This window comes from Syngnathus scovelli, chromosome 22 (assembly GCF_024217435.2).
Source record: "Syngnathus scovelli strain Florida chromosome 22, RoL_Ssco_1.2, whole genome shotgun sequence".
Classification (NCBI taxonomy): domain Eukaryota; kingdom Metazoa; phylum Chordata; class Actinopteri; order Syngnathiformes; family Syngnathidae; genus Syngnathus; species Syngnathus scovelli.
The window spans coordinates 4,409,279-4,434,517 of NC_090868.1; the positions used below are offsets into that span (position 1 = coordinate 4,409,279).

Here is a 25,239-nt window from a genome sequence, read left to right on the forward strand (position 1 = left end):
GAGATTTTGGTTTGTTTTTTTTTCGTTGTTTGTCTTCCTTGAATTTTAAAGGCTCTCTGTGTTGTTTAAAAAGTTGCGCCCCAAGCTTCGCTTCTTCCGCAGGCGTTTGTCAGAGTGACGTGCTTTCGGAAATTGCTGGAAAATGACTCTTCGTTCAACATGATTTTTTTATTCTTCTAATTTTACTCGACAGACTCCTCAAACAAAACCGTTTCAGTCTGAAAAAAATGCCCTCCTCAGTTTTATGCTCCCTCATTGAGCATCAGATTGGCACTCGCCAGACGATTAGCTCGTTAGCTATAACTTCATGCGCAACCCTATCTGACCGATTGACTTCCAAATTTGCTGACGTGCCAGACTCGAGCCACTTAACAGCACTCATTAAAAGCTGACTCATGAGTCTTTTTTAACAAAGATTTGAAAGCCCTAAAGTGAACTCATCCGACTGACAAGATGACATAGGAGCGAACGCTCTTGCTGTTGAAGGCCACAACATTAGGTACACCTTCACAGTCTTAACGGCTGTGCTTAAACTATTTTAAATGCAATTTTCAAACGCCGTAGATCGGCTACCAAAATTAGCATTGATGCTAATAAGGCGAACTCTAAACTTAGCGTCCTAGCATAGTTCTACTTTAACGTAAAACAAAGGAAATAAATAAAAATAATTCTGCTTTTCCACGCTGACTTCCATCAAATGTTCCTTCAGGCGATCACCCGCCCGTTTGATAAGGTGTCACTCGAAGGTCGACCGCTAACAAGTAGTTGAGAGAATTGTTAGCGACGCCGCGGGTGGGGAATACACAAATGCATGTTTTTACCCTTCTTAAGTTAAAACATTTTGCTGGTTCTGTGATCTCTTTTTTTTTTTCCAAGCGCCACATGAAACATGAGCGTTAAGAAAGCGGCGCCACGCTCTAAATGTGTGACGGGGAAAGAAGATTGTTAGGAAGATGCGAATGGAAGAGAGGAGGTGAGAATTGGTGAGAATGACATATAGCGAGAGAGGAAACAACACTGTTAGCATGTTGAGCGGAGGCCTCGTTCGAAATATTGTCGACATGACTTTTATTACTGTGGAATCGGATTCACTTGTCAACTTGTCTTTCAAAAGTTTTGCTCAAAGCAACCAATCAGAGGGCAGAAGACAGCTCCGATTTTTAAATTTGACTTTGAAAAAATCCTGTCTGTTCCTAATTTAGTGGAAGTTACACCATATACTTTGGGATATTTTGGACATATTGCGACATATTTTTAAGAGATTCATTGTATTCATTATACAATCGATTAATCGGTTATTAATCAGAATCGGCGTGTCGCTACTCCATTTGCAAAGCCAATCAACACCTCCCACACGAATACTTGCAACCAATTTATCACGTTAGTTCTCTCTCCGAAATGCACGGCGGCTGGCGAGGGCTCTGAGGACAGAACGACACAGGACACCCGCGGGGGACAGAGGTGTAAATAAGCCGGGCGACGAATAAAAGCAGGACGTGATGGCGGGGGAACAAGGGAGTGAAGATGAAAAAGCCGGGAGGGAGGGGTCGGTGGCGATGAGGTCACGTTTGATGCACGGGATGTTTTTAGATTAGCGGCGAGCAAATATATTCCCGCCATACTACATCAGATGACTTTTTAATTAGCAATATGAAGCCATTCATGTGCGCGGCGGCTTTATAGCTACAACGGCGGATAAACTGAGCACAATGGGAAAAGGTCGTCTGGTTCCGAAAAGCCAGCTGGCTACAGGTTGACTCTCCATCTTTCCCTGAATGACACCGAAATAATAATTGGCAAAAGTGGCATTCATGTGTTGTGAGGGAAAATGTCAGCGGTTATTAATTAAACACTCGTACGGAGGCGCACAAATGAGCTGGTTATTTGCCCCGGAATAAATTCAGCAATAATATTCCCCCTCAAAAACAAGCTCATATATAGTTTTTTTTTGTTTTTTGTTTTGCTCAACTGAGTGTCATCCCATTTGTCACATCGCCCAACGCCATTTGCACGTCTTTTTCTCACCTCATCTGTCTTCATTTTTTTTTTTTGGACTTCTGCATATTTCATTCAAGTATCCTCGCTGACATTTATCCACTGTCAAGCTCTCTCAATTACTGCTTAGCTTCCACATCCCACCTTTTCTTTTGTCAAATCTTTCATCATCTCCCCTTCACTGAACCCTGAGAAAAAAAGCCCCGCCCCCTCCTGACTACCTACCACCACTTCCACCCATGAAACAATCCATTTATCCATTCACGATCTCAAGCTCTCCCTACTTTGCTTTCATTTCCGTCGCCCTCTAGTGGTCGTTTTATTTGCTCTTGGACGGGTTGCGACTGTTAAGTGAATTGTGTTGCTTTGTATTCCGTTCCACTCGCTTGTTTAATATTCGGCCTTGGCAGAGGTCTGGCTTGCTTCTCGCTAATGACTCAAAAATGGCCTCAACGTACATAAATGTAATTACTTTGTTATTTTTCAGCAGTCTATAAAGCTTCACGCACAATAAAATTTGTAAGCCACCTGAGCGGTTTTATCTGCCGACTAAAATGGAATTGACGCCTTTGTGTGCCACGGGATGAACATGAAATAATCCTTCGATGAACTGTGATGATTTAAAAAAAAAAAAAATGTAGCTTGTCATCATGTGACTCAAATAGTGTGCAAGGGGCTGCGTCAATTGTTGCATTGGACAAAAAAATGGCTTCCCCGGCGCACGCCTGCCTAAAAATAAAATGATAGCCTCGAGAGAACCCGGAGCACATAACGAGGCCCGTCCTCCCACAGCCTTGACGGCGTTCTCCCCAGCGGCTCGGGCAAAGCGTCCATATTGCCACCGTCGCTCGCTTTAATGAAGCCCAGCTGCTGTTGCGAAACGCCACACGCTCGCATCACTTTTGCCCTCTTTAAAGGCACGGCGAGAAAAGTTCGGTACGCAACGGCAATCGATGGAGCGGCCGCCGACGTCCTAATTTTAATCATGACCTTCATAGATTCCCGCTTTCTACATTTCAGCTCAGTAGCACGATTTACTTTCAAGGCTTGGTCTTATCAAGGCCTTTTTGGAAACCGGGGAGGGCAAACAGCGAGCGAGCAATCGCGCTCCGTGCTAACGCTCAAATTGGTGGGTTTAAAGCTCCAGCTGTGTACGTGTCCTTTCGGGGATGAAGGGCAGCCCTCAACTGCGGCCGAGGAAACCTGTAAAGTGTTGAATCAAAGTGGACTTTTTTTTTGGGGGGGGGGGGGGGGGGCGCTTGCTGTTGATGCAGATTTGCGCAACATCTTAACAAGTGAAAACATCTGATGAAGTAAATAAATAGCCGCTGTTGTTGGCTAGTAAACGCAGTGGCGGTGCTAGGATTATTTTTTTCCTGACGGGGGTGGACAAGGATATCTCGGGGGGGTTAAAAAAAAATGTTTTTAAACATAAAATCGTCAATTTATTTTTAATCCCCTCATTATACATTCCTATGGTGGAAATGTGGTGAAAAAATCTTGTAAAGATTTCAAAAAATACCCCAAAATCTGGCCTGGCACCTGGGGCAGTGCCCCCCCTCGCTTTCAAATTTCAATGACGATTCTTTCACTCTTTGTCTTATCGTTATTTTTAGAGCACTTTTTAAAAATCGAGGCTTTTAGTTGGATGCTCCCTTCACAATGGAGTCTTATTCCGTTTACAAACTGGGCTTCTTCAACTAAAATATGTCCAAATCTATCTTGTATCGGTCCCGTTTTGTGATAAATGAGGCTCCATAACAATCTGACTCTGAGCGCCGATGAGTAATTCTCCTGACACTTACTTGTGTGTGTAATCTATTTTCCATCAGCAAAGCGGCACTGCAAGTCTTTAGATTCTTTTATGAATTCATGACATTTGAGGCGCCGGTCGCACACCAGGGCACCAGACAGATGCGCCGCCGACGTCGCGCATGGATGGCGGCAGGTGTCGAGTGCTCACGTCCATGCCCCGCCTCCACACACGTGAACGCACGCATGTCTTGGCGCGCACACACTTTTAGAGAGATGCATAAAGTGACAATGGAGTGGTGTCAGAAAGCACTTTTGTTTCACGGCGGGGAAAAACAAAAGTAAGATGTGAAGCCGCAGGTGGGCGCCTTGGATCGAGAATCGAGCGTGGTCACAATCGGAATGATGTGCGATTGTTTGCTCTACATATGATTCACTTCATTTCCCTCTCGTGACCTTTTTTTTTTTGATCAGCAGCAGGTGCAGATTCATCACCTCGGTCATAAATTGCTTGCAGATAAGTGCAGTTTTTAATAAGGTTCCTCTTGAAATTCAAATTGACCCAAGCGATGAGTTGCTATCACAGCTCCGCGCAACGCCTAGCATGTAGCCCCCCCCCTCGCCCCCGCGGCTGCGTGACGCCTTCAGTTTTAGCCGGTGCCTCGCCACCCGTGTGCTGACACCGAGGAGAATGTCACACGATTTGTGCTATTTATTTATACACGCGGCGCGGTGGCCGATACCCTCGGCTAATTGGCAGTTAATTGAGGGGAATGCTATCCAGTAAAAATGTGATTAAGATTACGAAACTTAAATTAAATTAGAGTATCCAGGCAAATTTGAATTTAGAGTTGTGTGCCATAACATACAGAGCGTAGTAAGAAATGCAGCGTGATTATAAGCCGAGAAAAGCGGTTTATAATTACCGCGGCATGTACAAGTATGCTAATTTCGAGTAGGCCATCTGTGGCATTTCGGAGCAAATGTTAACATTACGATAGCAGGATTTAATATTTCAAACTTTATTTTGTCAAACTCTGTACTGTTTAAAGTTTCAATGTCAAATTCCGTATGTGCATAAACTTACTTTTATTGTTTTAATAGATTGCCACTCTGCTAGCAGTGCCAAGAATAAAACTAACCACAGAAGCGTTCCAAAATGTCATGTCCATGGTATAAAAAGTAAATTTCATACATTTTCAGAGTTTAAAAAATGAGGAATAATAAAAACCTGTTGACCAGTGTAAAAGCCATTGTGGGAAGACCAGTGTTGCAAAAGTAGCAATGGCTAGATACCATTTAAGCTAGTAGCATAACATCTAACACAACACTAATATCAAGAATATATTAAAAGATATTAAATAAATAAATTAATTAGTTTTAAAGAAAATATCAAGAATTGCATCAACCAAGAAGCCATTTTATTTGATATAGTGAGAAGTTGAGTGCTGCTAAGCTAGCAGCGCTAATAGCCAACCCCAAAGTGAGTATTAGTAGTCGTCATGATGGTTAATTAATAGTCAGCTTGGCGCTTTTAATACGGAGATTTGAAAAAGAATTTGTAATCCGGTTCATATGAAGGGCGCCTACACTAACATTGGAGGTGAACCCGAGCACTCGTGTGCATTTCAAAAGCGACTTTGTCTCTGCATTCCTTCATGCTTTTTCCCTCTCATCAATGTCACTTGTGTTGATTTTCACGCTGGTTGCATCCTCCCGTCCCGATCTTTGATTGCATTTTGGCATTGGCAATAATTACACCTGTAAATCCGTCCGTCACTCTCTCTTCTTTTCTTGTTTCCTTTTTGGCTCTTATTAAAAAGCTGTCCTTTTGTTATTGTCTTCTGTTGTTTGTCTTTCCTCTCCAGGTAGCTTCCTTTTTACCGCCCCCCCACCTTACCCAATTTTCATCCTTCATCCTTGCGTATTTGCTTGTCAACATTTTTTTTATTTTTTTTAAACTCAACGCTCTCTGTGATGTTCGGTGCAACGGCGGGGCACGCCAATGTTGTTTTGCGGCAAATAAAAGCAGCGAAGAAAATGAGCGAGTGCAAAGTCAATGCCGTGCGTTCTCAGCTCGCAATCAATATGTTATATAGTCGCATTATTTAATTTGACCTGTCTTTGGATAAAAGCCTGCCGCTGTAAACAACGCTTAACAAGCTTTTGAAATACTGTAAGGTTGCGGTCATAAATAAGGAGTAATGGGAACGACTTGTGTGTGGTATTGATCAATATTGGCCGTCTATTAGCTTGATTTAGCTTGCAAATTTACCGCGGTTTAAAACGACCATCTGATTTTTTTTTTTTGCTTTCATCAGTCAGTAGATTTTTCTGTCGATACAGAAAAAAAGAATTCAACGGTTGGGGATTCCTCAAATAAGATCCAAAAGTGGAGATACAATTCTTGTCTCGTGCGACACGTGGGGACTTTTGTGCCCCCGCAGTGTGTGGAGGTCCCCCTCTTCCCAATTAGACCCTGAACCCCGACTTGGCCTGTCCAATGCCCGCGTCACATTCGCGGCAATTAAAATCAACAGCAGGTGAGCCCGTCCGCCATCTTGGAACTCGGCGTGCCAATTAAAGTTTAAGATGCTTGACTCCTGGCTGTCAAATTTGTAAATTCAGCCAACGTTTCCCTTTTTTTTTTTTGCTACAACATTGATTTCTAAGCTGTAGCTGAAAGTCCTGACCCGGCTGCCAAATACATCAAATTTACCGTCGTCAAATAATAAATTCAGAATGTAAATCATCGTGATGAGCCAGCTGGCACTTTCACATGACACTGTGTGTGTTTTAATGTAAAGCGAGTCTGCGATTCGGTCGGGTTAATTAGTTCCCGACCCGGGTGATCAATCAGGCTCTCGCTCGCGCGATGGGCACGACAGCTCCATTACCGCAAGACACACACAGTACATGTATTGGACACACGTGCGCACCGTGATCATACGTAATTATTATCATATAAATCGCTGGACTTCTTTCTTTCCAAAGAGCAAATTCGGACCTCAAATTTTCTCGGTATCACCGGGCCCTGGCAAAGAGGGATTTGAAAAAGGTCGCTGAAGAAAGGAGTGTGCTGACATTTCTCACTATGGTACCGCAACACCACTAGAGACAAACTTTTTTTTTTTTTTTTGGGATGAATTGAACTCAAGGAAGTCAGACTAGTGTGACCATGTTGTACAAAACTTGCCCTTTCAGCCAGCACTGAGCTTTTTTTTTTTTTTCTTCAAGGTATATAAATGCAAAGGAGTGTTTCCAGCGCTAATTGAAACTCCCTTTTAAGCAGTGCATCCTTTTTCGCGCTGTATCATACACACACACACACACACACATTCATTAGAGCAAATGGAATTATAGGAGGATTGGAAGTGTAATCTCCTTCCCCGGCGATGTGGGTGAACCAAGCCATTAATTTCCTCGCCGCTAATTCCCAACGTCGCTCATTTTGGAGGCGAAACTTACATCTCGCGCCACATTGGCGACCCAGGATTCGAAATTCAGCTGTGCTATAATTGCGCTGTAAAGTGACTTGGAGTGTATTCATGACAAATTTGATGTTTTCAGTGCGGCCAGAAGCGGCGCTAGAGGGGGGGCCACAGGGGCATAGGCCTCCTCAAAATATACTTGGACAGCTTCAGTCGACTTTTTAATGTTTTTTATATATTTTTCCCTTTTCTACATTTCCATCTGTAGGGAAAATACATCAAATATTATTATTTTTTTTTAAGAATTTCCTCGCTCCACCAGTGAGTGCGTTTTTTGCAGTATTATGAAATGTCTAACAGGTGCATGAAAATAAAGCACGGCCGATTTGCATACTTCTCCATTCTCTGCACATTTGTAGAATCTAAAATAAACAAAAGATCAAAGTGGAGAGTTTGCACAGGTCACCCGGTCGCGTTTGCGCCGCTCTCGTAAACAGATAAATATCGCATTTCCACGCCGCCGTGCCTTTTATTTCCCCTTTGAAATGGAGATGTGTCTATTTGCAACGAGAGCGAGAGGACAAGCGAAAATGCTCATTAACTTACATGAGCGCGCACGCGTTGTTTCGCCAATTGTTTTGAGTTTTGGGTTATTTGCCATCTGTGGCCTCCATGAATTATGTATACGCTGTCACTGCGACGATATCGCGCTTAAAATAAAAATTAAAAAAATTCATACAGAGAAAATAACCACAAAAATGATCATCATTTGTGTTGGAACAGGAAGAAGCTGGACATGTCATAAAAAAAAAAAAAAGTCACACGAGGTATTGGCGACCTTTAGAAAATGCCAACGTGCAGATGCAAAGTGGCAGCGGCTTCACATAAAAGGGAATAAAGGCATTTGAAAATCAAACACGCACACACACACACACACACACACACACACACACGTCCATGTTTAATTGCTTACCGTCATCCTGATCCCGATTCGGCTGCGCTCAGCACTTCTGATGTGCGCGTGACAGACAGCTGACACTTTAATGTATGTTTGCCGAAACTTTGTAACGAATGCTAATGAGACGTCTATTTAGCGTGCGTGGCGGCCAGCACAGCCCTTGATGGTGGGAAAAATCAATCTACCTGTCAGCCTCTCACACATACCTATGTGTGAGAGTCCATCAGCTCTAAAGACGTGCTCTGGTTCTCATCCCTTACTCATTTTTTCTCCCGCTCTCTCTCTCTCGCCGCCGTCTTTAGATCCCACAGATTAGCTACGCCTCCACGGCCCCCGAGCTGAGCGACAACACCCGCTACGACTTCTTCTCCCGCGTGGTCCCGCCGGACTCCTACCAGGCACAGGCCATGATGGACATTGTGACAGCCATGGAGTGGAACTATGTGTCCACGTTGGCCTCTGAGGGAAACTACGGCGAAAGCGGCGTGGAGGCCTTCGTCCAGATCTCACGGGAAACCGGTAAGGAACCAGATTATTTTTTATTGCATTTTTGTGAATAGATTTTGGGCTGTGGTAAGGCGCAATTTTTTTTTTTGCGCCCAGGTGATTTAAACCAGAATTGTTGGAAAGTTTAGCTTCTAAGATCACCTCAGATGCGTCGGGTGCTTTTCTACATTTCAAGTCTTAACCAAAGCCTCCTTTGATGTCGAACCGGTAGCACTTGAAAAAAAAAATGTTGATATCAAATGCGTATTTATCTGTGATGTTGCATCTCAAAGGTGAGTAAAAAGGAAGGGAAATGCCAACATGTGGTTTTATTCTCCGTCTCTTTTCATCTCCAAGCCTCCCAACCTGAAATAGACGCGGAAGTAAACAAATACAATCTAGGCCACTTGCATTTGTATCGAAGTGCTCCCCCCCCCCCCTCCCCCCAAGCGGTGTCGGTGCGTTCGGCTCTTTCATATTTGCTCACGCGTTTATTTAAAAGCATCTTAGCAATGAATGGCGTTAAGAGTCAATTCACAATCACGGCCGGATTAAGCGAGAGAGCAAGTGGTGAGGCGAGAGAGCAAGCTAATTGCATGAGAGTAAACGAGACCGGAATCTGTCGAGACGCCGCCTCGCATCAACTCGCGAAACGCGCCGAGTGATATTGACGGATGCGAAATGGGCCCCGGCTTCCTTGTCTTATTGCGAAACATCACTTTGGGCAAATATTTACTGACTGACGGGTCTGAAAAACCATCTCGCTCCCCCAACCCCCCCTCTCTTTTTTTCGAGCGTCCATTTCCGACTCTTCTGTGTGCATGTTTGGAGCCGGCTCGCCTCGGGGCTGCGAGCTGCGGCAGTCAGCACATCGATGTTTACCGCGGTGTCACATCACCGTGTGTGTGTGTGTTGGAGACGAGTCAGCAGATAGTGCGCTCGCTCTCTTGCCCTCCGAGTGTGTGTGTGTGTGTGTGTGTGTGTGTGTGTGTGTGTGTGTGTGTGCGCGACATGCTGTGACAGCAGTCGCTTGTGTACACATGTGAGCACGTAAGACGATGTCAGGGCCCGAACAGCCAACAATGGCCAGGTGGTGATTGAAACAAAATTGAGGCGCTAAGTAGAGGCGGAGTTTCGTGGACCGTTTGCCATTTTTCTGTGAACCGCCGGGAATTTGTCTGTGATTATTTTGTGATTGCGGCGCGATGATTACAGCCCATACGAGGCTCTCCGCATGCTAATGGCGAGGGTTCATTTTAATTGGCGCACCATTGTTTACTCTCCTCCGTGAGCGTTTTTTGCATGCTAATGTCGTTAGCAGGCCATAAACGAGCGGGGCCTAAAGGTGGCCGAGGCGGTGGTTTATCGTCGTCATGACGATCGGAAGGATGCCGCTGCGTCCCGAGCGGGATATGTCCTACTTCCGTGTGCCGCCGCCGCTGCCGAGCTCGGCTCCCCGGAGGAGAGAAAAAGTTTGCCGCAGCTAATTTTTCAGTCCACATGACAGTCAGCAAAAAAAAAATTTGCGTTTAAAAATGACTGCTGTAGGCGCAAACTAAAAATAGCTTTTTTTTTTTTTCTTGACGTTGGAGCATCCCGGATCCTCATGTTGAAGCTGAATTTGTGAATTTAATCTGGATCGGATCCAGATTACACACATTCGAGGTTCTAGAAGAGGAATAGATTCTGGAACAGGATGTAACTTGACCCGCTTTTTAGCTATGGAGATGTATCACGGCCGTCAACGGAGTCGGCAGTTGACAAACGCGCAAGCCTTGGCAGAGGTCTGAACTCTCCCGCCGCTTTTTCAATTTAAGGTCTTGGGAAAGCTTTACAACATTGCAGCCAAACTTCTGTCACCTGCGTAGATTAGATGCTTTTGCCTCCCTTTCCTCCCCACTCAAGACCTAATAAAACTCCACGCCAAACCATGAAAAACGGACTTTGTTTCTTTCCGAGGCGCTCGTATATATCCAAGGCGGCGCTTTCGCGTCCCGTTTCCGTCAGCGGTGTCGCTTTGCACTTCAAAGCGGTGATAATTCACTTCCCCATCTGTGATATGCGGTCGGATTTCTTGAACGGAACAGGAGGGCTTATCTCTGGCGGGGGGGGAAAGGCCAGCGAGTTTAAATCCGCAGTGGAGCGGAGCTTTTCCGCTGTGTTGCCGTCTGATTTTATTGCTCAGCAAAAGATGCAGGTGTTCTCGCTCCGAGGGGGAGCCTCTCCCCCTCCTGCTGAGGGAATTGCTAAATACGCCACACGGAAAGCTAAAACGCGCTTCAAATAACAGAAATGCTTTCAAACGTGCCATGACCTACTCTTGCCTCTATGACCCACATAGACAAACTAAAGGCCAGCACTCGACGACGAAAGCAAGAAAATGAGAGTGTAATTAATCATTTATGTCCCGATTCGTTTAATTAGTTCTCAGGCTCTGAACTGATGTGCCGCCTTTTTCCACCGCGCTTTGCAGGAGCTTCTGGTCTTTAGTTTCGGGCCAGTTTCACTCTATATCAATTCCGAGCGATAAAAAAAAAATAGTACATATAAACTTAAATATATAAAAAATAAAAAAATAAAAAAATAAAAAATAAAAAGGAAATAATGACAAATATTATTTAAAAAAATATGTATCGTATATAAATAATGTATATTATAAATATAAATGATAGAAAATAAAAAAATTAAAACCATTATTTTAATTTTAAATTATATATATATATAATTTTCCTTTCTTTTTTATCGTTTTTTGTAATTGAAAAAAACTGAAAAAAATTACAAATATTTAAAAAAATATGCACAGTATATAAATAATATATATATAATAAATATAAATGATAAAAAATAAGAAAAAAATGAAAACCATTATTTAATTTTTTTTTTAATTATTTTATATATGTTTTTTATTTATTTATTTTTTCTTTTTCTTCTATCGTTTCTTGTAATTGAAAGTCACCAAGGACAAAGGTTCTTGGTACTGCAGGGAATGCTTTCCGCCCCCTAATGCGACTAATGGTCCTAGCGCGGAGATGTCACCTTAACCTCGAGGTCTGTGAATCAGTTTGTCCAGCCTGTGTCTGGAGATTTCTTTTTAAATGGCTGCTGGAGAAACACACCTGCGCACCAGCTGCCCAAACTCAAGTCTTGGCACTTTTGTCTATTTACCCATCTTGTTGTCTCGGCGGTTTTAACCATTTTTCAGCCATTCCGCTAGTGATGCTAACGATACTCAATTGTGCACATTTTGACGCTTAGATCACGATGCTTTTGATAAAAAAAAATGTTCCCTTGATTCTCAAGGATGCGCAACTTTGTCCCTCGGGTCAATTTAGCTCCCCGCTTCATGTCCTTCATTAGACTCATTAGAAACGTTCGACTTTTCATCGAGGCCCGCATCGCTGAGTCACGCGCGCCCGAAGACGCTCGGAGGGGGTTTGAGCGAGTGGGTGTCGTACAAGCGTCAAGCCATCCATGTGTAACTAATTAAAGCGGCCTTGGTATTCATCTCAAGGTGAAGCTGTCTTTGGAGAACGCTCATGTGAACCAAGGCCCACGCGCTCCGTCGAGCTCTTTGCTAGCTCATCCTTGGCATCTTGCAAAAGATTTTTTTTTTTTTTTTGTCCGACCTCCTTTTTTTGCAATTCCTTTCAATCTAAATCATGCTCCAGAGGTCATTAACAGACGATTGTATTAAAATAGAGGTGATGCCAGCCTTATGGTCGCCGTCTCCCAGCTGGGTGAAAGCGACAATATCCATTAGGAGTTAACAACCCTTTGTGGAATCGCATTGCCGTCTCCACAGGACATTAAAAGACGCTGATTATTACCCTCGCCACTTTCATCTCATCTCGCCCAAATTGCCAATTTCTATCAGTTGGCTCCGATATGATGACCAATAGGATTTCCCCCCCTTACTGCTTTTCCTGAATTGATTTGTTCCCAGCTCAGTGAGCTTTGGTTACTGTGGTTTCATTGGCCGGACACAAAACGCTTCGGCTAAGCATTCAACTCATCGAATAAATCAATTCCTACATTGAAATCCAATAGTTGTCCAACACTGTGCGTTTTTTTGTATTTTTAATCTGATTAAATATCCCCGTACCCTCGCGTGACACTCCATTTGTAGATCCTTACTCCCGGTCTTGCTGCTAATAAATCAAACGAGGCGTGCACACATCTCGTCGTTTCTCTCCAAAGATTGCAAACGCACACTCGTCCTCCGACAGGACCCGGCTGATGGATGGCGGGCCGGCACGAGGCTGATTAGCCCGAGTGACTGGACCAGAATTACAACTCTGTCGGCACGGCGATTGCATTGTTACGTTAGCAACAAGCCGTGTCGGAAAGTCGGAACGCCGGGATGTGCGACGGGGGGATCGATGCTCTCCATCCATCTCGTCTGACTGCTCGTTTCTCTCCATCGTCATTTCCTCTCCGTCAATTCTCCGGGAGGGGAAAAAAGTTCTGAAATTAAACAGAACCGTTCGATCCGAACAGAACTGCGGCCATCACGTTCGATCCAACGCAGTCAGTTATTGACTTGGAGGTTTAAGAGTCAGCGCGAGGAACTGAAGCCGATTAATCGACTCATTGGCTTAACTACTAATTGGATCGATCTCAATCGAGCTAGATGTCAAATCAAATCTCGCAAACTAATCTGTTTGTTGTCATTAAGAAAATAATGTCAAGAATTCAAGATCTGCTCTTTCCCTTCCATCGGCTGCCGCCATATTTACATCGAAATGGATGTACGGGCCAATTACGCCGCTCTGCAATCCAACCTGACAAATGACGGCCGGAACATTCCGTCGCCGCTTCTTCCCCCCCCAAACTTTGACAGAGGCGCCGCTGAACCCACTAATTTGAAAGTTCGCTTTTCTTTCCACAGCCAGTCTGTTATTATTCAAAGCGGGAAATTGTAATTTACACAGCATCGTACGTGGCTCCATCGCTTGCATTTTCCCCTGGCTTCTCTTTACGCTGTTTTCAGGGCTTCTTATTAGATTTGCAGCCTCGTTAATCTCCCATTGTCTCGACTGGATTCTCATTTTTTTGACAAATGCGTCATCCTCCACCCCTCGTTCTCAGCCAGGACCTCCACGGTATTATCCAAGGTCTTAATCTGCCGCTGCCAGCCACTCGTTTCAAGCACACACGTCAAAGTTTCTTAAATGGAAAATTTTCGGAACTAAACTCGGGCTGCCGGGCTGTCTTTATTCAGCTGACAGATGGCCGACCAAAGTGAGTAAATTTAGATGGACGCTCAATAAAACGTTGACATTACACATGCATTGATTTTTTTTTTTTTTAATACCTCACCCCATCACACATAATGTATTTAGTCATTACTTTAACCGTGTTGCCGTGGCAGCCCAGGCAGAGCGGGGAGGGGAAGAAGAAAGTTTCCACCAGTAGTTGGACTTGTTCTGTGTATTCTTTGTTGCGTCTGAGCGACTTTCTTCTCCTCTTCCCACCCACGCTGCGGTCAGATGCCACCAGAGACGCCGGACCCCCCCTAAAAAACAAAAAAAAAAACAAAAAAAACCACAACACTTTATATGCCGTCAAGCGTCGGAGATTAATTTGTAACACGGAGCTTTATCGCTCACAGCAGGGCCTCGAGGGGGGGCCTCGACTCATTTGGGTCATTTCTCGAGTTTAAAGTAATTAGAGAAAAACAAGATAAGGGTAGAAAATAAGAGGAAGGGATCCGCTAGAGGCTCGACCCTATTCCAAATTCATGAGGTAGAAAATCCAAGGAAACGCAGCACCAGCAGCAACCGGCAAAATGCGATTCTCGCTCGACAAGCCGTGTTCCGCCGCTTATGCGTCCGAGTTGGCGTGTGCGCCGAGTGTCTATTGGCCGTGGCGCGGCGGTCTCGAGCGCTCTCGTGCGTGCGCACGCCCGCGGCTGTTCTTCCAGCATTGCAGCATGCAGAGAACCTTTAATGAAAGAGAAAAATAGATGGCTTTTGTCTCACTCTGCACTTTTCTTGTTTGTCTCACCCTCGCTGGCTTCTGGAAGTTTTTACCGCCAAGAGCAATACTTTTTTTTTTATTTCTTATTTTTAATCCTTGCGGTTTAGGATGCAGCCGTAAATTTGAACGGCATTTATTGAATATTGCTCATTACCACAACCGGGAGATGCATTTAGTGGAGTTTTAATGATATATTTTTTTAGCGAGCGTGTGCGTCGTGGAAAATGCAAAACCCCCGCAGCGGAATGCGGGAATGAGTAACAGGCAGCTGATCATCGAAGCAGAAGGAATTTAATACCTGGGAACAGCCGGAGTTGGAGATCAGGCTCTTTTCTGACTCACAACGCCTGGTAGAAAAAAAAAAAGAAAACATTTAACTGCCGGAATTATGAAGCGAATGATGAAGTCGCAGATATAATTCTTTTTTTTTTTTATAGTAGTCAGTTCTTTCTTTAGCAGAAAATCAATGCGAGGCTCATTATTTCGTAGATTACATCTGGAATATGTCCCGTTTCAACCTCGAGGCGGGTATACAAAATGGCCGCCCCACTGGATTTTTATAGACCGAATTCCAGCTGTGAGGAATGAAAAAAAATAAACGAACTGATCCATACTTGGTTTTGACAAGTTGTCAGTCGGTTATTTCCCGCCGAGCGATACCAACAAAGAAGAACGAGATCCTATTCTGCGGCTACTCATTGATTCTTGGCGGGATGGCGCCAAGGCAGCCTGTTAAATTGAAGAAGTCAACTGTGATTTTTATTTCTTTACATAGAAACTTTTGGAAGTTGTCTTAAAATCTCCCATTGATCTGATTTCTCTGGGCTTATATATATATTTATATATTGCGCTGGGAACGTCAGGATCGGTTTGACTCGTCTTTGCTCACAAGAAGCCTCCCGCTAGTGAGATGAATGCACTGGAAGGCCTTTTTCTGCACAGGCAAGATTTTAAAGTTCAGCTGCGGCTGAAACTTTAACATTTCTTCTTTCTGGAAATATACCCGCCGATGCTATAGTATTAGCTTTCGTTATTTTTGTTGTGTTATTTTCTGCAAGCAGATTTTCGTCTTAAAAATCACGACAAAATGTTTGCAAGTTTTCCTTCCGGCCGTGTTTTGATGTCAAATCAACTTCTGAGCCGGTAATCGCGTTACGAACCTTTGCGAAATGACATGCCCGCCCGTCACGGCAACCGCGGATCCTTTACTTTTTTAAAGCTTGGCTGCACCAAAGATAAAAATACAAAGTCGACGCGATTTACGGCTCCGTGTGGTTGTGCGAGCGTCCTGATTAGCACTGTTTATAATTAGATCATTTTAAACTGTTTAAAGTCCCCGAGATGCTGTCAGGCACACTTGTATGCAAATCGTCTCGTGTCCTAGCCGTCGACTTGGAGACTCAGCAAAGAAGAGGATGAAGATTTGGAGGAGGGCCAGTTATGAATCTCTATGAATGTACGCTTTAGCGGAGTTTGAGTGCTGACTTTGAAATTTTTGGAACTGTCATCATTACACAAAATCCCTCTCACCGTTGATTGTAGAACTTTCAGCAAAGCATCTTTGTGTTTAATAATTATGGCCATATGTTTTATAATCGTAAATGAGCGCATTAAGTTTGAGGGTAAAAAAAAAAAATCTCCAGTTTGGTCAAATTAAATGCTAGACTTGAAGACATCTGTTTTAAAAACAACTACTACATAACTTTGCTTCTGAAAAGTTTGCTTAGCTTAATGCTAAGGAGCAATGTAAAACGCCATAGCCAGGCTAACTAATAGCATCACTGTATGTTTGTATGAAATTCCAACGGTCAAAACTGTTTGAGTGTTAAAACTATATATTTAGGGAGACAAATCCACTTATGTTATTAGATTTGACCTCATGGGCTTGAAACGGACTCCGAATGTACTCGAATTCCTGACAGTGTAGTCAAGTCCAGAACAAACACGTGCAATTCTCTGAGTGCTTGTTTGCTTGTTTGTTTCCTCTGGCTCCAGCATGCTTGTTCAGGTATTTGCAAATTCAAAAGTCAACACTCGCATGTGCCAAGGTGCATACGCTGGCGACAAATCCCAACAGCGTGATGATGAAGCCCCTTGTTCCCTGTCGAATTACACAGTTAAACCTTTATTTTTTTCCTAATTTAAATCGAAGCATGCTCGTATACATGCAGTCAATAAATGATTGAGCAGAAAAATATCGAGTGCAATGTAGTCATAAGTAATTAAAATTGGCGCCTTTTGAATGTGTTTAATTGGTAGCGTAGCTGTTTGTCCAAATGTGTGGCGCAGACAATGAGATAATCTCTCCAGAAGTGCAAGATCATTATTCCTCTCCAAGAAGCATCACTGTGACTGGCACTATTTATTTATATATTTATTTATTCATTCATTCATTTATTATGACGGAAGCTACATTTGATACTTGGTGCTACGTGCCTCTGTTGTGGTTGACTTTAAAAAAAAAAAAGATTTGTTGTCTAGATGGCAAATGCATTAGCATGAAGGCAAGGATTTTTTGGCATTACTGTCAAGTTTGCCCTTCATTTGAGAGTCATTTCTGCAATCGAGAGGTCTGAAATTTGGTTACCCTCCAGGCAATTGTAGGATAGGAAAAATATGAAGAGGCCCTCACTTGGGTCTAATTTTATTCACATTTTAATAATATTCACTCGAGCAAGATACTTTGTTTTTTCAACTTAACGATTTGGTCGCCTCATTTCGGTCTGAATTTATTCACATTTTGATGATATTCACTCAAGCGAGATATTTTGTTTTTTCAACTTATCGATTTCATAACTATTTTTGTAGTGCATACTCCGAATCAACAGGGGGCAGTGAATTTGTTTTCCATCCAAGTAAACATAAAACATAACATGTTGCCTATTTAAAACAAACATAACATTCCCTTGGGAACGCCCTTGCTAGCTTAATGCTAACATATAATGGAGAACCCCATAGACAGGCTAGTTTGTAAGTCTCCATTCAAGCAGCAAGCTGCAAATGACCACGGTATCTCCAAACTTGCCATTCCCCGACAACAAAAGCGAGTCAAACGCGCACTGCAGCAGTCGTGCGGCTCGCACCGCCAGCCCAATTAATCACCGACGCAGCCCCGGCATACAAAATGGCGCCTGTCTGCTCTATTATCGGCACGCTTTCCGGCGTTTGGTGTCTGATGCTGTGTGTTTTGCTCTCCCGCTGTGTTTTTTTCCCCCCTCATTCAAACAAATTGAGATTGAGAAATGGAGGGAGAGCCCGGAGCAGAATGGGAAGGAGGACAGCGGGGTGGAAAGATGAGCGATGCACGCGGTAAAGAGAAACCTCATAAGCTTCTCCGCTCGCTCACTTCCTCTCGCTGTTTACCATCAGCGGAGACAGACGAGCCCCGCAGTCAATTACAGGTGCTTGTTAGACTATAAATGGAGCAAAGAAGTCATGTTGCCCTTCCGGGAGAATACAAATGTAATTTGTCGGAACACGTCGCAAACGACAACGCACTTGACTCTCGGCTCAAGTAGCCTAGCTTTCGAGTGCTTCAATTCATGTTTGTTTGGGTAAAGTTGAGTCAAAGTTGACATCTACCGTTCGTTAGACATTAGCATTCTGATTTTTTTTTTTTTTTTTTACAAGCCTAGACCAAAAAAAGAACCCGGAACGCATTGAACTACTTGAACATTTGCTTCAGAGCAGACCAGATAAAAAGCCCGACATCCCTTTTGATCCGTTTATGACATTCATAATTCCTCGGAGATTTGATGCAATTCAAAAGATTCCCCGCGGGATATGTCGCAATGCCTTTTTATGAGTTAAGTGCAGAGCATCCATTCAACTGCACCGCCTTTACATCTCCGGCTCGCGAGTCAGATCGGAATCAAACGGCATTACCTTTGCCTCACTTAGGCGCCATCAAAGCGAGCCGAGCTATCGACTTGACTTTTTTGTTTAAATTACACTTTCAGTCTGGACTGAAGCCCAAACGAGCTTTCGTGTTCTCCTTGACTGACAGCCAAAACCGTTTCCCACTGTCTGACCTTGCGAACGGCTGAAAATGAAGTCACGCCAAAACTTCTTTTGATCGCTTCGGTCCGGCGTTCTCAATTCACATTACGAGCCATTTTTATGTATATGCCGCTAATTCACCGAGTTCCCCGACAAAAAACCTTGATCAATTCAATCCTGTTCAATCAGTCCAAAGCAGATGTCGAGCGATTTAAGAGCGGCGTTGGCCCGGAATCTCATCATATTCTTCCCGAGAAGAGCGGAATGACTCACGCTTGGCGCTCTCCCGCCGCTAACACCAGGTGTGACCCAGCCTATAAATGGCACCGCCACTGGTTCCCAGCCGTAATGATTGAAAGAGACATCGGAAAGTGAAAGCAACACCTGCTCCTTTTTTATTTTTTTCTCGCCTCAGCACCTCGCTTTGCCATCCTCATCACGAACGCTCCCTTTTTTTCTTTTTTTTACCTCACAGCCGACTGTTGTTAATTCTCCGGTTCGTCGCGTGGCGACCCCGCCCGCCCCGCCCCTTCTCCAAAACACCTCCCGCCGGGAGCGCTCGAGTCAAGTGTCCCGTGTCCTTTCCTTTATTGAAATGCCAGCGTGTCTCATGAGGTCAGCACATACGCCACACGGCGTGTACTCATCACACGGGACCCGGAGCATTCGCTTTGATGGGGTCAACAAACGTCTTCTCAACGTCTCGGCGATAAAACCTTTTGGGATACGTTCCTCCATGTGACATCCTGAAGATGATTTCATTGGATTGGGAGGAAATAGGAATGGCGGTCGTTATGATTTTTTCTGCTCTCAGGTACGGAGAGCCTGGTTAAAAATGAAATAAATAAATACATACACATCCCCTATGGCCATAAATAAAGGGTGATAAATAAATCATATGGTGCGGGAGAAGTGCTTACCAGGAGAAAATGGAGAAGGCGACTCCCCTCACCGTGGCGCCGAACGTGGGGTCGACACAAAGGTCTTCATCGCCCGACAATTTGGCAGCAGGAAGGGCTATGTAAACATGTTTTATTAACTCGACGGAATGCTTTTTATTCTTACACATGCGCCGATTGTTCTGAGTGCAAACTGGGAGCGCTTTGCGCCAACGGAGATAAAATCCAATTGGCCGTATTCATGGCGGCATTATTAATGTTTGGCGATGAAGGCGCCGTGCGTTAAATCATTCATACAGCACGAGCTTGGGGATTGGATCTTTTGATGATTACAAAATCAGATTAGGCTCCTAATTGGTTTCAATATATCATCAAGGCATGAAAAACAACTGTGATTTTTTTTGTTTTTTTAAAAATAGGCCTTGGGTCGTCGTGCTTCTTTTTTGCTAGGAGTTGTAAGCGTTCTTGGTTAAAATAAAAATGTAATCAGAAATTCACCTTACTGCAGACTTTTTAAAGGTTATCATGCGCCCTGACAGTCTAAAAGCAAGCGAGTCGGTTTAATTGGACCCCTCCCTCGCTCGCTCGCTAGCTACATGTTAGCGCTGTGCACACAGACGCCTTTTCATGCTTCATCTTGTCAGACCTCGCCTGTTAATAATCATTTAATTGCCAGCAACCGCCCATCAGCTTCTTAATTGGCTTGCGCGTGTGTGCGTGTGAAGATCCACTGAATGATCCGAGCCCCGCGTCGGAAATTCCACAAAAAAGAATTGCGTTGGTCTGAATGGCGGCTAATCCGTTGACGCTACAGTTTTAACTAGCGTGGCGTGTTTCCGCGCGTGCGTGCCTTTTATCGGCGTGAAATGTTTTGTTCGGGCGTGTGTACTCATTAATAAGCATGTGCGCGTGTTGTTAGTTGGAAGCCCACTGCGACGTGCGTCTGGCCAGCCTGATTCGTTTTCAGCCAATAGCAGCTTATGTTGTCCTTTCATGGCCTTAATTACCAGCCAACAAACGTGTGTGTGTGTGTGTGTGTGTTATTAAATGCGTGTACAGTTAATGTTCCCAGCTCTTTTCAGCTTTTGTTCGAGAGAAGAAGAAAAAAAAAAAAAACACGACAAGCTGGCACGGAATTTGAGCGAGCTTTAGCGCATTGTTCCATGCAGATGTTTCGCACATGAGCAGCAGGTGCTCGGTTAATTATTTGATTTCCTTCATCCGTAATAATCCTCGCCCCCTCCCCTCTGTGTTCTCTGCCTCGCGCCATACAATGCCGAGCGGTTAATAATATTGATGTAAATGTCAGAGTGATGCAGCGAGGGGAAGCAAGGTACATCGGAGAGATAAATAACACTTCAACTTAAAATGACAGCGACTATGGAAAAGGCCCAAGAACCCGCATTCCTCCGAGCTGAGTCCGTCTTCGGCGCCATTATCGCTTCCTCCCTGGAATTTCTCGAAACCATTACCGAATATTGTTCTCCTAGCGACGCAAGGACAAAGTGTGTTTACTCAAACGTACGGAAATGTTTAACAGAGACAGATTTGGAGGGATGACATAAAGAGTGAAGTTGATGGTCTGTGAAGAGAAGGTTGGATGACTTTAAGGGATATTAAGCCGATCTTGGCGGACCGGACTCGAAATACCCAACGAGGGTTTTGATGCCGTCCTTCGGAAAAACAAACTGAGCCTTTAAGTGAAAAGTGAAAAGGTGTCTGACACATGACTGATGGAATTAATTTATCGAAGTATCAAAAGATAAGCTGCAACCTTTACTTGATGTCTGGGCAAGCCGTCTCTGTTATAAAGGTCACGTTCCTGTCAGGATTTCGTAGAAACTTGCTATGATTTTTACAAATGAGCGCAGGCCTTGGTATTTAAAGCCTCACCTCACGGTCGAGACCATTTGAACATTTGCTATTCTATCTTTTCTTCGGATGCTAGCTCCAGCTAGCTGAGATCTTATTTACAGTAACGGATTGATTAAGACGTGTTCTTGGGTTGGTGTGGATACTTTTGATTCAGCGACTAGGGACAAAAGCTAATCTCAATCAGACTCACGAGAGCTCGGTCAATGGAGAGCCGGTCAATACCCGGAGCCGCCTCGCAATCACAACGTCCAGATTTGTCGATTTCATCCGACGAAGGGTTCGTTTGGGCTCCACCTGTTGCACGGCTTTGCATCTCCTCTAGAGCTTTTCAACAAGCTTGCGTTGCATTTTGTGCTTCGGTCCCACTTGACTGAATTGCAAAGGTAGATGGAGAGACTGAAAGACAGAAGGGCGCAGGGGTTGCGAAAAGGAGGGCTAGCAAAGCGGGCGAGAGGCTTTTTGATGCTCTGCCAATAACGCTCGGCTGCGGCGCCGCCATTGAAATTGAAATTGCGAGAGAAGAAGCGGCAGATCACACACTCCAGAGGGAGCAAAAATCCCGCCGGTGTCAAAGCCGAGACCTCTCTGCATTTCTGTCATGGCCGAGGGGAGGGATGACACGGGAGGCTCGCAAAGGAAAGAGGCACTTTAATGCAAAGGGTTGGAGAGAAGCGGTTGTTATAGCGGAGTAACCCCGCCCCCTCCCATCACCACTAAAACCCGTTTTTCATAGAAGCCCCCCCCTTTGTATTCGTCCCACACGTCCAGTTCCCATTCTGTTCCTTTCCTTTTGGGGCCGAGTTAAGCACCTGGCTGTTATTCTATCCTTGACACTTGAAAGGCAAAGAGGGGGAAAAAAAAAAAGACACGGCGGGCGAAGTGTGGAGAAGATGGGGGGCGTGTCCCTTTCCGAGCAAACGTTTCGGTTAAAGTGCTGTAAATATTGTTTAGCCCATTTGCGTCTCCTTTATGGGTTCTTTGTGCCTGCTCGCTTCAGCAGCTGGTGAGTCAGGCTGTGCAAAGCCGAGCCCCCCCTTTTTTTTTTTTTTTGCGAGGCATTGGGTTCGCAACAATCCTGATACGCACTTTTCGACCCGCTCCCACTCAGCGAATTGTATGGCGTCTACTATCAAACGTTTGTAGAATCGATTATTCTATCAATCAATCGAAGAATCAGATACAATTTTATTTGTTAAAAATATTTTTACCAAATCAGTTGTTTGTAGAATCGATTATTCAATTATTATATTATTATTATTATTATTATTATTATTCAAATAATTTATTTAAAAATATTTTCCCCCGATTACTATTTATGAACCAATTATTTTTGTTTTTTGTATGATTATTTGAACAATCTTTAGCTTATAAAAAAATGGCTCATAACGATGACATGAGTGTTAAAATTACCTAGCTTAAGGCTAACGCTAACATAGGCAGCCATTAACATTTACGTGCCTGCATTTAAAACAAGCAAGGAGTCCGGGAAGGAAACTAAGTGTCAAAGTAAGATGCTTTGTCATTTCTACTGCTCTCAGGTGGCGAGGAACCACTTTAGCTTGTCGTTTGGTGAATCAGCCAAGACACTAACTTGCTCCCGCTGCCCCGTTCACAAGAAAACATGAAAAAGCTAAGCCAATTACTCCGCAGCTCCATTTTCATTGGCTAACGTCTTTGAGCTTTGACTCCAGACTGCCGTTTCGTCGCCATTAAGCGGCGGCGGGCTTAACTACTAAATAGCGCTTCCAAATCCTGAACTAAACCTTCCCAGACTTTGCGGCTCAGGTTTATTTGCAATCACATAAATGAAATTGCCGCCATTGGGGGGAAGAACGCCGCAATGAAAAAGATTGCAAGCCCCGGTCCCTAAATGCATAGTCGAGGCGATGTGTTCATAAATCTCCCTCGCCTGCCCCGGTGGGCGTGTTGCGCCGGGCTAATCAGCTCGCTAGCACGTGCGCCTGTCTTCCCCTTGTTAGCTTTGATAGCTGTTATGGATCTGCCTCATAATCTTTTACTGGAGCCGGCCTCATCGGCGAGTCGGCCCGCCAAGCGATCGGGAGGAACCGATTGCTATTCCCGACGCCCTGGGGAGGTGGGGCGGAGGAAATATGGAGGAGTAGTAGCAGCAGCCGCGGGGAGGCCGGGGCGGCGAGACGCGCCGGCCTCTCGTGTGGGGATTGAGCGGCGCGTCGTAATAAAGGCAATGCGGTGGGGGAGATAAAAAAAAAAAAAGCCAAAGAAGCGCGGATTACACGCGAGTGACAGGTGGAGTTAAAGTGCCGCAAATATAGATGCAGCGATTGGGAAAAAAAAAAGAGATGAAGCCTGTAAAACGATTTGAAGGGGCACGCCGAATTTCATCACATCTCCCCCGCAGGCTGCAATGGAGACAAATACAAGGACATTTCTAATCGTATCTCTATCTCATTAAAGCAAATTATCCTCCAAGATAGCAATCCTCTGCCTGGGATTCTTACACCGCCATTCATAACGCTTAAGAAGCGCAGTTATCTCCCATTGTCCTATCTCCCTTAGTGATGAATCAATAAGTCATTAAAATAAATGAGTAAAGGATGAGTTCTGCCTTTGCCGGAGTTTCTTTTGTCATTGCGCGTTGGATGTCTTGGAGAAGATTTAAAGAGGCTCGAGAAGCAACCCGCGAGTCTTGATTAAGACGTTGACACGTTCAAGTGGGATGTGGGTGGGGGAGAGAGACAACTCAGCTGGGTTACAGATTTAAAAGAATCGAGTCGTGGGAAAAAAAGTGGCTTAGCTGAGTGCTAACAATCAATGCAAAAGTACACGTTAATGAATAGGAGCCATGTTTTTATAGCGGATATTTGAACACAAACGGTGCATCAATACATGTTGACAGACAATAATCACCATATACACAGGGCATCTATTCTTTATCCTCTGCAAAGAGCAACTCATCTGGCTTACTCAATCCATTTCCATTCGTTTCAGTAATTCCAGATGAAATTTAAGGAGTTTGAATTTGTCAGCATTATTTTTGTGTGAAATCCTATGAAATATATTTGAAACCACCCAACACACACACACACACACACACACACTAGCATAGACACACAAGAGCCTTGTAAATGTTCATGTCCTCTGCTCCAAGTGCTAGAAAGGAAATAGCCACACAGTACGTGAGGATGTTATGAAGAGGTACATTGTGTGTGTGTGTGTGTTTGTGTGTGTCTGGGGGGGCGGCTGTTGGGGGATCCAGTGTCATCCAGCTGGCTTTTAATGGCACGCCAAGAGTCGGTCTTTCCCTCCAGCAGCGCTGCCACTTTGTCCCTTCAGTTGTTTCGTGGCGTCTTTTGCTCTCCTCTTCACTGTCACTCGCCCCGCCCCTCCCCTCACGGGCGTCTCTCGCCCCCTCCTGCATTTTGCAACCCCGCGCAAAATCACCGTATTCATCTCCTCGCCGATGCCATCATCCTTACTCCCCCCATTTAAATCCATACCTGTTTCTATTCCTCCCCCACATTATTTGCTTCCCCCCAACACGCCTCCTAAAAACCCTGCCCGCCATTTCTCCGCCTCTCTTTCCATCTTTAATCCCCGCGCACTCTTTTACCACCAGCCTGCAGGGCTCTCCAGTGCACAATGTGAATGTTTAATGAATCCTCGTGTCTTTTACAATATCTGTCAAATCTACCTCACTCTTCCACCTGTCCTCCTCCATTTCACAGCCCCCCCCCCCTCCACTCCTCTCCTCACCCCTGACTTTATTTATTGCCCTACAGCTACCCAGCTGGTTACAAGCAATAAGAGCCGCCAGAGGGACACCTGAAGACAAAAAAAAAAAGAGGGGGAAACAATTTCCCTTTTTTTATGGGGGAATAACTCG

General features: G+C 44.5%; 1 protein-coding gene across 4 annotated transcripts in view; it reads left to right on the forward strand.

Moving 5' to 3' along the window:
• Positions 1 to 25,239, forward strand: part of grm8a (glutamate receptor, metabotropic 8a) — an 86,435-nt gene that overhangs the window by 31,482 nt on the left and 29,714 nt on the right. For 3 of the 4 annotated variants that reach the window (XM_049761236.2, XM_049761237.2, XM_049761238.1), the window contains one exon: positions 8,439 to 8,655. In XM_049761236.2, coding sequence (XP_049617193.1) covers positions 8,439 to 8,655 — 217 coding nt within the window. Of the gene's footprint in view, positions 1 to 876; positions 974 to 8,438; positions 8,656 to 25,239 lie in introns of all 4 variants that reach the window. The other variant, XM_049761239.2, reaches the window with a different exon arrangement.